General features: G+C 40.0%; 2 protein-coding genes across 2 annotated transcripts; both read left to right on the top strand.

Moving 5' to 3' along the window:
• Positions 1-5,721: 5,721 nt before the first annotated feature.
• LOC112555544 lies at positions 5,722-12,908 on the top strand. Its single transcript, XM_025223977.1, has 7 exons — positions 5,722-5,806; positions 7,903-8,523; positions 9,663-9,774; positions 9,859-10,368; positions 10,505-10,772; positions 12,366-12,625; positions 12,872-12,908. Exons 1-7 carry the CDS (start codon positions 5,722-5,724, stop codon positions 12,906-12,908), a joined length of 1,893 nt encoding a protein of 630 aa, XP_025079762.1.
• A 135-nt stretch (positions 12,909-13,043) lies between these two features.
• On the top strand, positions 13,044-14,798 carry LOC112555543 (G-protein coupled receptor GRL101-like). Its single transcript, XM_025223976.1, has one exon. It carries the CDS (start codon positions 13,065-13,067, stop codon positions 14,796-14,798), a length of 1,734 nt encoding a protein of 577 aa, XP_025079761.1. The 5' UTR covers positions 13,044-13,064.
• The last annotated feature ends 287 nt before the right edge of the window (positions 14,799-15,085 follow it).

Below are 15,085 nucleotides of genomic sequence, written 5' to 3'. Positions count from 1 at the left end.
TTTTTTTTTGTTGTTGTTAATGCAGCTGATGTCGTATCACAGAGTTTTCCCAGTGTATTTTACGCATTTGCGTTTGCAGGGTCAAGCATGAGTCATGTAGTCTTTTCATATCGCCTGACATATCATATCATCTGACAGCAAAGCACTACAAGACTTCGAAAATCTCCAGGGAGACAAGATCAAACCAATTATGATTAAACAAACTTTTTCTAGACGTTTGAGTAAAAATGCAAAATAGATAATGGAAGAAAATAGATTACTAAGTCTAGGCTCTATTTTTATCCAGGAAATGATAAATTCACTATAAAACATCTTCTATAAACATTAAGAAAAAGTATAGAGATATTCTTAGCAAAATATTTTAGCAACTGGGAAAACTATCAAGTTACGAATGCTTGTGTACAATCTGGTAATATATGGTAACAGGTTATTGTTAATTGAACATAGTAAACCTGAATGATGATCTTGATTAGTAAAGTTGGCAGCAAGTATGTGAAAGCATAAATAGTTAGAAAAGACTGTGAAAATAAGTCTCCCATGAATATTTAAACGACAAATAAAGTCAAAGCGCCGGAACTCTTACTTCAGTAACTTTTTACCTTCAATATTGAAATGATAAAAGCCATCTTCACCTCATCCTTCATCCGGGCATGGGACCGGCAGGTTACCCGAGTGGTTTCTAGGCGGAGTTTTGTATTGAACAGACCAGCTAAACTGTCATTCTCATAACCAGACTTCGACTACCTTTTCCTGTGGATGTATATTTTTCTTTTAAATGGAAAGATAGGGCAGATTGTAAGACGGACTTCAATGATAAATACTAACTTTGAATCATGTCCGATCAAATTTTTGGGTTGTGATATGGTTGTTTACCTACTGCCTAATCATCAGTACAATAATAGTCGCGAAAATCGAAAAACGATTACGGTCTCTTAAATCACGTGACTGATAGCACCTGGTAGCACGCTACTTAGCAGACTTCACTGTCGCAAACAGGCAAACAGCCACAGTATACTTAACACATTCTGCACTTCTTTCTCTGACCTTTATTTTCCTTAATATCAGCAGAATGCCAATCAAAAATAACATTTATGTCACAGAAAATAAACATGGAGCATCACGTTTTACAATAAACAACTTAGCAGGAAGGTTCCACGTCTACTCAAACAAACTTTATCCACACTGATCACAAACGAACTCATTTCGCTTCATCTATCCCCATCAGCACAAAAAAATCTGAACCTATTCTCCATTCCCTCTGTTTGGTAGTTTGATATTAACTTCTACTTAACTAGCCGAAGTTAAGCTTAGTTTTAGAAGTTAAGGTTAGTTTTCTACCTTCCAATAAAAAGTTATCTGCCCACAACCTTGTGTATGATGTGAGATTTGGCCCCCTGTGTGATTGAGTTTGACATCCTTGCTTTACAGTGTGCCAGGAACGCTGTTTTAGATCTCACTTTCACTCGCTACACGCACGCGTCCCCTTGAGTGTTCTTTCAATCACATATCACAAAGATTTGTCGTGGGAATCAAAACTTTAAATCAATCAACATTAATTAAATATATACAAAGTCCATAGGTCTTCCACACAGCGACCTGCAACTCCAAACTGTCATATGTTTTGAATAAATCGTTAGTCTTAGTTACTCACACCCAAAATGAAATCTTCCTTGAATTACACATACACAAGTTCCCCAAAACGGACAATCCATACACTCTAGTCCGCTACTGGGCTTCCACACAGCGCCTTGTATCTCCAAACTGTCACTGTATCCACTCGTACAGTCAGACCACTTTCACACCTGTCCTTTCTATTCTCTCGTCTCCCGTCGTCTGCTTTCCTCCAAAAATTTTCACTCTCTTCCAATCTAAAACTACGTCATAAAATGACGTCGTGTTCTGACGCTAAACACGACGCAACCAAAAACACTCTCCGATACTGGTAAGGGCAATAATCTCTGACAAACAAAAGACAGGGGCAACAACCTCCTGTTCCTAACAGACTGGTCCGTGACACAGTGTTCCTGACATCAGTTATATAAACAATGTTGTATATCAGCTCCTGTTGTGTTTTGTCTCGAGTAACCCTCATAAGGTAGGCACACACGTGATATAGTTCTATAGGGTAGTGTTGAAATAGAGTGATGTCCCTTCGCCGGTCTCATCATTTTCCCATCATATGATTAGTACTTTGAGTTTACTTTCGGCTTGCATTTCATGTTTTGTGTATACAGATCTGTACATAAATATCTTACGCTAATAAACGCGTGAGAACCATATTTGATTGTCATTTCTTTCTTCCTTACGTTTTTGAGTGCCGATGTATTCTGTACTGGTTTTTTTTAATAGTCGGGAGGCGTTTGCGACATGAAACACAGATAACTCATGCAGGCTTTCGTCACTACAACATCTTGCAGTTGCTTCCCTTAGACCACACTGTATCAAAACTTAAGTTTGAGAATTCTCAATTAATATATAATTATGGTTGGCCCTCTTATGTCTTAATCTAGTACATCACCTGCATGATTCAAATTATAGTATACTGAAATGTTCACATATTCAAGGCACCCATAGAAAGAACAGAACTTTGCTGTAGGTCTGGTGCTTAAGAGTCAGGAAGTGGGACTATGCCCCTTTTGAGCTTCCTCCCCATATTTTTTCGCTTTCTATACAAAATGTCTTTTAATTTCTTCGCAGACTATGACTACTTCTCTGTGCTTTTCTCCTTCTCCATGCCAGTCACACTACTCCGCTCTTTGTCTGATAACCGTTCGCTCTCTATCCCTGTCATCAGGCCAACTACATATCATCATCCGATTTCTAGTCACTGCGCTGGAAAACAGTGAAAGTTTCTTCCCAGCATCACCAATCAACAAAACTCCTTATATTCAATTGACTAGTCCACCTCCTCGTCATTGTCTGCCCATTTCTTACACTCTATCCCTACTATTAATTTGTTCCCTGATTTCTGTGTCTTCTAGATATATGTGTACGTGTGTGATTTCTTAATGACTCGTCTTCATGTTTGTTTCTTCTGTTGTCCATGTCTCGTCCTTGTCTTAAACGTTAAGATTATGGCTTTGTGAACTTGCGCGACGTTCGTAAACAATATATAAATATTATTTATTATACACATTACGTGAGAAGTTCAAGGGTACGAAAACTATTTCCGTTCTGACGAGCAGCTGATTTATTTATGTGTTTGTTCGTGCGGCGTGTCCTCTCTTGTTAACACACGAGAGAGAATTAAGACGATCAACTATAGTCTTAGCAAAATCAGTGTTGTGGTATCTATCATCTTGGCACACAAAGATACATTCTTGCGCACATGTATGTTTATTAATTTGCACCACACACACAAACACAGACACACACAGACAAACGTGTGAACATACCGAAACACGGATTTATCGAACTGTGGAAGAGTCACAAACACACATACATCCACATTTCTACACTTTGGAGGCTACCTGGAAGACCCACGTAAGCTGTGCAGGTGGACATCTTTGTCATCTTTGTCAATGAAGAAATTGTTTTTATCGTCTATTGCAGGGATGCCCAACCTACGGCCCGCGGGCCATATCCGGCCCGCGACGCGGTGCCATCCGGCCCGCGAAACTTCTGCCCACAGTGCAGGAAATCGGCATGTTAGTAATAATAATAAAAAAAAAAAACCCGAAAAAAAAAACGAAAAAAAGGAAGAAGTATTTATCCCCACGTAGGGGCGTTTCCCAATCTTTTTTTCGATAGACGATTCCATTCAGTGCTCCGACTTGGTGTCTCTACGATGCAGCCGGACATTCAGAAGTTGGTTTCGGGAAAACAACTTCAAATATCCCACTAATTACTACATAATTAATGGTAAGTACAATAATAAAAATGGTATCTGCTCTATTTTTTTTGTCTTTTTTGTATTTTTGCGGTGAAGTGGCCCACGACACGGCTGTCCGAAATGGATATGGGCCGCGACACGGCTGTCCGAAATGGATATGGCCCGCAGGCCGAAAAAGGTTGGGCATCACTGGTCTATTGATGTGTTTATTTGCTATGGACTGTACTGAAGCTTGTTTGTTGTTTTGATGTTTGTACGGCGGAGTTCTGCACGTGCTGTGTGTTGGCGCTGCCCTAAGATGTGGACGACATGGGCTGCTGAATAGACATTTTGACGTCATCTTATTTTGACGTCACCTTATTTTGTCGTCACCTTATTTTGTCGTCACATCACCTTCTTTCATTTGCAAGGCGCCTTGGGGTGTCATTGGTGTCCAAAGTCATGGATAAGGCGCTACACAAACGATAATAATAATAATAATAAGAAGAAGAAGAAGAAGAAAAGAAGAAGAAGAAGAAGAAGTAGTAGTAGTAGTAGTAGTAGTAGTAGTAGTAAAATAAACGATTTATTTACGTCAATTTATGTTTTAATCTAGAAAACAAGTGAGTGAGACAATGCGGTAATACAACACAAGGACTTGTCTATAAAATTTACCTCAAAATACATTTTTTGCGCACAAACTCTCTAACACTGGGTTAAAATCGCTGCAGTCCTACCCGAGTGATCGCACACAGTCTGAGTAATAACAGGCACATATTTTCGCCTTCTCCATTGAAGAACACGTCTCCTCCTTCAAAAACGTCTTGCATGATCAACAAAAAACTCTTCCATCTACTCATCAGTTCTCCATCTTCATAACGCACTTCGTGTTTTTGTCAGGTTATCACCGTGTGTTGACGCTTACCTTGACTGTCGGTTTGTTCCTAGTCTTTTGTATACAGTGCATTTAGCTCGCCTCCAAGTTTGGAAATTTGCTGTACAATCTCAATCATCGTCATTGTCATCTTCGTCGTCCTCGTCATTTAGTTTTGTTCGAAGGATATTACCACTTAGACCTGCCTTCATTTGCTTTAAAAACCAAAGATAAATGTAGTTGGGGAAGAGGAAGAGAGAAGGTGAACCACTTTCCTACTCTCCCTGCCTGTTTTTATACCCAATGGGGGATCAAGAACCCATTCAACACGGGCAGTAAGGGATAGTCAGTCAGTCAGTCAGTCAGTCAGTCAGTCAGTCAGTCAGTCAGTCAGTCAGTCAGTCAGTCAGTCAGTGTGTCAGTCAGTCAGTCATTGTAGCTACGTAGCACTATGCCATTTAATGATTTGTTTTGGTAGCGAACGTACAGAGAGAGAGAGAGAGCACAGCAGGTGACAACAGTGATGTACAAGAAGCAGCAACATGATGCAGGGATTTCATTCTGTGTGCTCATTAGTCTCCCCCGCCCTTCCCCAAGTCTCTCCACCCTCCACATGAAGTCTGTACGTCATCTGACAGCAGGTGTCTTCTTTTTGATCGTCAAAAAAGTTCTTCTACACGTAGGCCTCGTGCACGGCTTCGTGATCTTACAAATCATTGATGTTTCAAGAGCTTGAGATTCCAGAGCACGTTGTAGTTACTGTTGTGTGTGTGTTTGCGAGCATATAAATTTGTGTGAATGTTCGTAGCAGGTATGCTCAGGTGTATTTGTGAGTATGTATGTGTGACTACTACTACTACTACTACTTATAATAATACAGCAAATGTATCTGTTTCTACCTCCAGGCCGACTCTAAGCGCTTGATATATTCACATAATGTGAACACACATATTTCAGTGCGAGAAAAGTCTGACTGTATCGACGAATGAGAGCAACACACGCGAAAGTTCACCGATCAACAGAAGGTCGAGACAACATGAAGACCACAGCTGTGCCCATCGTGAAGTCCGCACGTCGGACAAGAACCGAAGCCACCGACACAATCACAAGTCCAACACCAGGTAGACATCAGATAAAACAGAAACACGACAGAGCTCTGTACCCTCCACCCAGTTATACTAGGTAAAGTAGGAGACAATATATCACAATCAAAATACGGAAACAGTCAAACACAAGGAAATTTATTTCTAATTATTTTTATGATAATGGTAAGCCTTAATTGCTGGGTAATATAAGTCTGTTTGCTAAATTTCTGAGATAAATGCTTTCTTTCTTGAAACATTCTTAAAAGAAACACACACACACACACAGAGGGAGTGAAAAAAAAACACAAAAATAGCAAACAGGGAAATAAAAAGAAATTCACGAAAATGAAATGTCATTCAGAAATGAATATTTCTTACGACTAACACATTTGAAAATATTTTTTGACATTGAAATTTCTTTCCAAAGGGTGGAATTAAAGTTAACATATTTTTCTGTTTTACGACAGAAATACAAAAAAACTGGTTTCCTCTAGCGAGGTTTTCGGATGAACAAATTATTTTTTTAAACTTCTGTTTAAAGGAGCACGATGACATTTATAAGGAAAGCGAAAAGCAAAAAAAAAGAAAGAAAGAAAAAAAAAATTTTAAAAGCATTTTAAAGCAACACGATAACATTTACAAGTAAAGCCAAAAAACAAAAACAAAAACAAAAACAAAAAAAATTTAAAAACCCATCCAAAGCTCCTTTTTCTTGAAGTAAAGGAATGTAATTCTACTTCGATTGTCACCACCGTGAAATGTTTTGTATCTGCCACCCACTGATTCACGACGGTACTAGAGAGCAGAAGACAGCCAAAAAAAAAAACAAAAACCAACAAAAAGATAAAAATCTAAAGCTCAAACATTTCAAGAGAAAAAGCTTTATAATCGGGTATTCGCACAGTACTGAGTCACTGCCGAGCTTCCAGTCTCATTCTGTACAGTAGCTGTGTGTCTAGTCAGATGTGTTCACACACGTGAGCAACTGTTCTTTAGTGTTCTGTACTTCACAGCCATCTGAAAATTACTATTATTAACTGGTTTTTTTAATCCTTCGGAAAATCAGTCATTTGATAAAGTCTCTGATTCAAACAAAACTGTAAAAAATATCATCATTACTGTAGGTTATAGTAAACTCAATTAATATCATGACGAGCTGACGAGATGTTGACGACGACTGCAATGTAGTGTGAACAGAATCTAGACCTCTCTTAAACTTTGTTATTAATTTATGGTCAGCTGTTAACCTGTCTACAAAATAAAGGCATCCATACATCCTTGTAACAAAAAAAGGGTTGATTAAAGAGAAAGGAAAAATACGGAACTAAAGTCACGACAAGTCACGTGATGTCACAGGTGTGTTGTGTGACGCGTCTAACACAAGGCTCGGCAACAGTACTCGGTATACATCACAAGCTGACCTGTGAAATGAGTCAACAGACCGTTTTATGTGCTGCATTAGATAATTGTTTCTTCCTCTATTTCATAAAAACTATGTCAGAAAACCCCACTGGCTCGGAATTTTGAAGTGAGTGTAGGTTGTTAGCCTGGAGAAGGTGAAGCACCAAGTGTCTTGTTTACAAAGTCATGTGGTGTTCAGACCTCGCAGATGTTGTTTTACTTTTAGAGCTGTAGCTACAACGCGATGAAAATATTACTCTAGAATCAAGAAACGTGAAATAGCGTCGGTGAGATTCGACTCTGCTTTATCCAGGTTTGCGTGGTAGAAACCACCTGCTCTTTCATAATCACTGACCGCTTTCCTAGCCTGCCTGAGGAAACTATTTTCTACTAAAGTTTTTCTGGTGGCGCTAATCTCCTTACAGGTCTTGTGTTCAGTGACTGTTCCCACAACGATTTTCGAGACTTACCTTTACGTTTTAATATAACAAATCAGCAACAGCCTTCTTTCTTTTCTAATGGTTGTACTGCTGCTAAGAACGATGACGACAATAATGATGGCTTTCTGATAACTAATTTCTATTTTTGCAGATGAGGCAGCATGTCCAGAATAAATTTTGTTGCCTATCTCTGTTTATTAATTTGCTTACTTCAAAGAAATATCATTGCAAGTACCACTGATACCAACAAGTTAGAAGAAGAAAATATTTCCAAGGGTATATGGTTTCCAGATTATATCCCCATTTCACGAGAATCTACCAGTCTCTTTGATTTCAAACACACTGACCGTTACGTGTCTGTAGAAAAAGGTGAATATGACAAGTCTGACAACGTGGTGACACACGTATATGGTGTGAGCAACACCAGCTCAGCCACCGAGCCACTGGCGAGTGTCAATACGTTTGACGACCTGACTACAAGTTTACCTTCACCTCATTGGCACTTACAGCTTCAAGAATGTGCCAACCACTCGCACATTTATCCCGTGAAGGGGAGCGAAGGGAGCATCCTCATTTCTCTCACACAGACCGACAACTCACAGACAAACTCGGTTGTCCTCTCCTGCACCATCGAGCTGCAAGTTCCCAAAGGAATGGTGGCTCACGTGTGGACGTCAACAGAATTAACGGCAGGTCAACATAGAGTGATTTTAACTGATGAGGACAACGTGGCAATATTTAATGATAATGTCAACGTCCTCCCCACTGAATTTTTCACTTACTCCAATATTGTGAGGCTTCAGCTAATGGTAAGTAGCTTGAAAAAAGCTTTTCAGCTGAAAGTGAACTTCACGGCAGTCCCACAAGGAACTCGGCCACAACTCACCACTACCTTCCTCACCTCAACTACAGGTATTTTATCTAATTTACATGACATTTTGGTATCATGTAATCTTTCATGCCAGAAGCTCGTCGAAAACATCTTACGACTATTTCTTTCTGCTTACCTTCGAATATCTTTTTTTAAAATTTACATTAGACATTTATCTATTTGTCTTTTTTTATCCAGTATACAATTACAGACCGTTATTTCCCTCTAACGTATCACTCTCTAAATGTTGTTTGAACTCATCTTAATTTCTTATATATAACAGTATTGTGGACTTTTAGTCATATTGCGATAATTGGAAGAATCTATTGTAATTTCTCCAACGATCCACGAGTCATAAAATGTGTTGGCATTTAGTAACGGTTCCAACTCATCGTCTAGCAAATGAGATTTAAAGTTTGATTCACGATGTCTTCAGTATATCATCTGTCAGATAATTATTATCTTTAGTAATCTGAGGAGGCAGTTATAGTTTTGGAAGTGTGCTGAAGTACAAAGTTAATACAAGGAGAGAAGGTGCTAGCTACATGAGACACTTTATACTTGCGAGGAAGGTAATACTTTACTGGCCACGTGTAACAAGATGCTCGGTGTTCGCATCTCATGATAACAATCACTGACTCGCAACAAATCGGTGTGTTTTTATAATTTCAACAGTATTCTTGACAGGGCATGTATTCTGACTTCTGAAAGAAATGTACCAAATAATAATAATAATAACAATAACAACAAGAATAAATAATGTTAATGTCTGCTACACATATGTCTGCTGCAGGACGCTTAGCTACGATAAATGGAGATCTTAATGGGAGGGAAAAATGTAGTTTTTAGTTTAGCTGAGGCAATACAGATAAAGCTTCTCATACCCCACCTTCATTTTTCTTCTGTCGATATACAATGTATTTTTATTCAGTAATTAAAATTCAGTAATTAAACTTTTTATTAAATTTTCTTTTAAAAGTCTTTTGATGGACTACATAACTAATTGAGGTTAAATGAAGTATAAGTCTGTTATTGAAAAAACATTGAGTGAATTAACAGGAGTAAACTGCAATTTATAGTAGATGTGTTTGTTGTGATACACGCTTACCAAAAAAATAATTTATTTAGAAATACATTGATTTGTAAATAAATCCTTAAAACTGCTTGTTGTCATTAACAGGCTATATAGACACATCACAACCGAGTGGAGAAAAAGGATACCTTCCTTTCATAAACACCTGGACTTACCTGGTGGCACCTGAAGACCACGATATTGTTATTAGCATTTATCTGTATAAAAAGAACATTAACTGCTTAATAAATAAATTACTTTTCTTGATAATATTACAAAACCATTCAAATTCCTCACAATTTAGTGTGTGTGCTCTGCGCAAATATTCATCCACTGAACCAGTTATTTACCACGGAGGTGTACGTGTACAGTACAAAAGTTTCACCAAATATCCTCAGCCCTTCTTCAGAATACAGTTCTCGTTCCACCACGTGTCGGCACTACCTGTTCAGCTGTCTGAAGGCAGGTGGAACTGCTCGGCCGTGCGATGGGAGGACATGCAGCATCACTTCCCGTGTAACTTTGTGTCTAACTGTGTGGGCGGCGAAGATGAAGCTGGATGCTGGTCAGGTGACGGCACGTGCAGCCCGGGGACATTCCAGGCTGGCGGCCGCTGCTTTTCACTTTCATATTTAGGTGAGGAAAAAATGTCTTGGATCAGTGCACATGAACAGTGTCAGAAGCGAGGAGGACAGTTGCCGAGTCTGAGCACCAGACAGGTGTGGGAATCTGTGACAGACTTTTTCGTGAGGACGGATAAATGCTCTCTTTTCTTTATCGGCGCAAGGTCAGCTACTCCGACAATATCCGTGATGTAAGTACTTGATCCTCGTTTTTATTTCTCGTTGTTTATATTGTTAAACACAAACGACGCAATGATAAAATCATCAATAGGTTTCACAGTAGGTTAATAGTTCTCGTATTTGTTATTTTGCTCTTCTCTGTCGCAGGTATAGAAAAAGCTTGATGTGGTCAGACGATACGATCGCCCATTTCATCAGCCTGTCTGATTACCGGCAATTTTCTCTTACTATTGACCTTTGCTCATCTATGTCGAATTTGTTCGGAAGTTATAAAATAAGTTCACTTGCTATAATCAAGTGTCAAGAGACATTTGGTTTTTCTTGTCTTCTGTGTGAGATCCCAGGAACTGTAAGTCCCTATGAAAACAGTGAGCTACCAGAGATCAGAACATCAGCCACTTCAATTTTCATCAAGGTCAAGAAATGTATTTTTATATGAATTTTGTTATTACTAAAACTCACAAACAACACACATAGTAAACACCTCTTTACAAGTAAAGGTGAATAGTAGTCAAGCAGGCAAAACCTCACGATCCAATATAGATCGCACTCTCTGCGCAGGCACGTAAAGGTGAATGAATATTAGATAACAACTGACAATGAGGTAAGTATAGGGACACTGAACAACATAAAGATAAAGTACGCTAGTAGAATTTAAAGCAATAGATGAAGGTGGGAAGGGATGTAGACATAGTAAACAGTGTAAAGATGAAGTCATTATAGATCGCTAACATTACAAACAATATTACAAAAAGAGTTAAAATATTACTAAATGAACAGATATCTTTAAGAGAGCGTGTGAATGTAGCCTTGTAGTCCGAGTGGCAAATGTGATGTGGAAGAGAGTTTCACTGCTTAGCAACACAGCGGGAGGACTTCCGTTATCCGTGTGTAACTGTCTGTGTGGGAGGAAGGGGAGAATGTGGGAGCCTGATGGGAAGCAAAGGTGTCGGGCAGGAGTGTGGACAGAAGATTTCAGTAAAGTAGTTCAGGTGGAGCCTTCAAAGAACCCATAACATAGAGTTGAGAGCTTGTAGTCTATTCTAGCTTTAACTGGTAGCCAATGAAGAGAGTGAAGAAATGGTGTGAAATGTTCACATTTGCACATTCCGGAAAACCGAGACGAGCAGCTGAGTTATGGACATTGTGAAGGTTGTAGTAGTCCAGATTAGATGTAACAAAAAGGAGAGGAGAATTTTGGTGTTTGAGATGGACAGAGTATGGCGAATAAAGCTTATCATACGGAGCTTTAGTATGCAGCACAGCAAGTGTGAGAAACATGTTCATTAAGAGACATGTCAGCCTGACAAAGAGAACAGCTGAGTATCGTCAGCAAAAGATTAATCATATGCAGAGCGAGATTGAATAATAGTAGTAAGTATCTCAGTGCATATAAAGAAAATTGGATCAAGTACAGAACCTTGGGGAACTCATGAGTGTATGGAGACTGATGGAGACACGCAGCCATTCACTATAACTGGCTGAGTCCTATTTCAGAAATGTGACTGAAACTAATCGAGTGGTGCCTTAGAAAGTATTGTCTATGAATGAGACTGGACTGCCCCATGTATCTATGTGTTCCTCCCAACGACAAAAGCCGGTCAAGGGACGACTAACTGAGTGTTTAACATCAGTTTACGGACAGTCAACCCAGACTTGTACCACAACCCCTCAGCTCGTCGACTACCCGCCTTCACTGTCCGTTATCAACGTGGATGCTGGGTTACCATGGCTCGTGTTAGTTGTGCTGAACCTGGGTGTGAACATCAGAAGCATTAGCTTCAAGTACGAAGCGGAAAAGAGTTGAAAACCCGTATCAGTAGGGGTTGAGTATCAGATAGATACTTTAAAAACTTTACAAACATCACTCTAAATGGTACTAAATATTAAACTCTTTCTTGCATATAACACTATTCAAATATAAAATATTATATTAAAGTGTTTCACATGTCTGATCGTTATGTCTCATGCGACTAGTATCTCAACATAAATTCAATATGTGTAACAGTCAGGCTACATACAGTGTCCCAATCATCACTTCACACACGTGTTTCTGGCGTGTGACGAGGTCTCTAGATGCTGGGGCAGTACAGATGGCGCTACACACTCCTGTCCGCCACCACTGACACCATTGCCTCCATTTCAATGTGTCGGCGTGCATCAGAGTGTCCCGTACACGCTAGTGTGTGATCATCGTGCTGACTGCAAAGACGGGAGCGACGAAGACTTCTGCTACTTTCCACCCTGCCACCCTTTGTCTCCTTTTCGGTGTGCAGGCAGAAGGGTTTGTTGATTCTCTGTTGACTTGTTACAAGATTATTGTCATGGTCACCCTATACAAGGGAGACAACTTTAAGATCTTAAGAAATTTCTAAAGCTTAACGATTCTTTATTCTGAGTATAAGATAAAAAGTAGAGAAAAATGATTATTCAAATGTTTTAATTATAGTTTGAAAATTTAGCTTATCTAGGTTTGTCTGATTACTACAAAGATAAAAACTATTGTGTGTGCAGTGTGTCGAACAGTGGGAGCACTGTAACGGACAAGTAGACTGCGATGATCGTGCTGATGAAGATCGATGTCAAACACCACTCTTACATGAATACGACACCCTTCAAAGTAGAACTCCCCGTGAAAATTAATTTTACGTCAAATGGAACGTTTTCTTTTTCGCCATACAACAAACTTCAATACAATTCATCAGAGATGTTTTTCTGTCCGGAATCCCACTTCACGTGTGTCAGCCTTCAGCAGGTGTGTCTGCCTGTCTACCTCCGATGTAACGGTGTCAACGACTGTCCTGGTCACGAAGACGAGGCGGCATGTGACAGGTACACGTGTCCAGGCTTCTACCGCTGCCGCGCCTCTCAGGTGTGTGTACACGAGAGTCACGTGTGTGACGGAATCTACCATTGTCCTCTACATGATGATGAAATATTGTGTAATGAAACATGTCCACACAGCTGTGTCTGTCACGGCTGGGCTTTTCGTTGTTCTGGTATCTTCCATGCTGCTAGCTACCCTAACCTTCGATACGTTAATGCCAGTGGGACAGCAATGAACTTGATTGACTTTGAAAGTAATATCTACCTCGTTCATCTCATTCTAGTTCGGTGTAATATAACCAGGTTGCATGAGGTGACATTGCCTAATCTCCGCATTCTAGACCTCAGTAGCAATAAATTAACTCACATTAGCAGCAATTTGTTTACAGGACTAACAAGACTAGATTCTCTAAAATTAAGTTTTAATCCATTGAATGTTTTGTTTTTCGTGGATGCTAGAAAAACATCGTCTCTCAAATTTCTCGACCTTTCGGACGTCGTAATTTCAAGCCTAGACTTAGGGAACATTTTCTTATCGGCACTAACAACACTAAATCTCTCCGGCAGCGGCTTAGATCACGTGACAGGACAGGGCTTTGAGGCAGCAAGAAGTTTAAAATTATTGGACCTGAGACGTTGCCCTATGACTATTTTTCCGCGAGAAATATTCTATAATCTCACTAAACTACAAAATGTTTTTGCTGACAACTACAAGCTGTGTTGTCCGGTCATACTGCCCCCAGGTTTCAACGTGCTCAACTGTCACTCTCCTTCCGATGAAGTTTCTTCCTGTGACGATCTGCTGCGATCCGGAGTCTACCGAGCAGGAGTCGCCATCTTTGCCTCACTGGCGCTACTGGGAAACCTCAGCTCCTTGGTTTACCGTTTGATGTTGCACAAAACGTCAGGTAACGTCGGGTATGACGTCTTCGTCACCAACCTGTGTGTGGCGGACTTTCTGATGGGTTTGTATCTTTTAATTATCGGTATCGCCGACTTCCGGTACAGAGGATCGTATGTCTGGGAGGATGTCGGGTGGAGAAACAGCAGTTTGTGCAAACTGGCAGGTTTTACGTCTTTACTGTCATGTGAAGTTTCCGTCTTCATCATCTTTCTCATTACAGTTGACCGCTTCCTTGTTCTCCGTTTTCCTTTCAGCCAGGTGCACTTTGGCAAACGTTCAGCGCAGTGCGCATGCGCAGTGTCGTGGCTCACAGGTGTGGCCTTGGCTTGTGTACCTCTACTACCGATGACGTCACACTGGCAGTTTTACAGCCAGACAAGCATCTGTGTTCCACTTCCTACCTCCAGGGTACACTTTCCAGGTCGCGAATACGCGTTTGGAGTTATGATTATTTTTAAATTTAATTTTATTCATTCTGATTCTTACTGGACAGGCTTTGATATACTGGTCTGTTCACACCAATTCTATGTCTGCACAAAATACATCGAAGTCAAGAAAAGAGGTTACTATTGCCAGACGTCTAATCACAGTAGTGATGTCCGACTTCTTGTGCTGGTTTCCTGTCGGCTTAACGGGAATCCTTGCGTCCAGCGGTATCCCTATATCCGGAGAGGTCAATGTGGGGATCGCCATTTTTGTTCTTCCTATTAACGCTGCGGTGAACCCATTCCTGTACACCATCAACATCTACCTGGAACGCAGACACCGGAGAAGGGAGGAAGAAAGACGAAAGCGTATCGTTGACCAACTAAAATTTGCTAATGGACTCTCTGGTAATACGAAGACTACATTAAATACTAATGACACTATTGAACTTCTCAAAACGTTGCTTTCGATGAAAACCTTTTCACCTAAAGAACTGCAGAAAATGTTGCAGGACACTTGTTAAGGTCTGACTGCCTTATTAATCTATTATTAATCTAATTAAAATTAATCTA

This window comes from Pomacea canaliculata, linkage group LG14, assembly GCF_003073045.1.
Source record: "Pomacea canaliculata isolate SZHN2017 linkage group LG14, ASM307304v1, whole genome shotgun sequence".
In the NCBI taxonomy this organism is placed as follows: domain Eukaryota; kingdom Metazoa; phylum Mollusca; class Gastropoda; order Architaenioglossa; family Ampullariidae; genus Pomacea; species Pomacea canaliculata.
The sequence above is the reverse complement of the archived record's forward strand: the minus strand, read 5'-3'. Positions and strand labels throughout refer to the sequence as shown.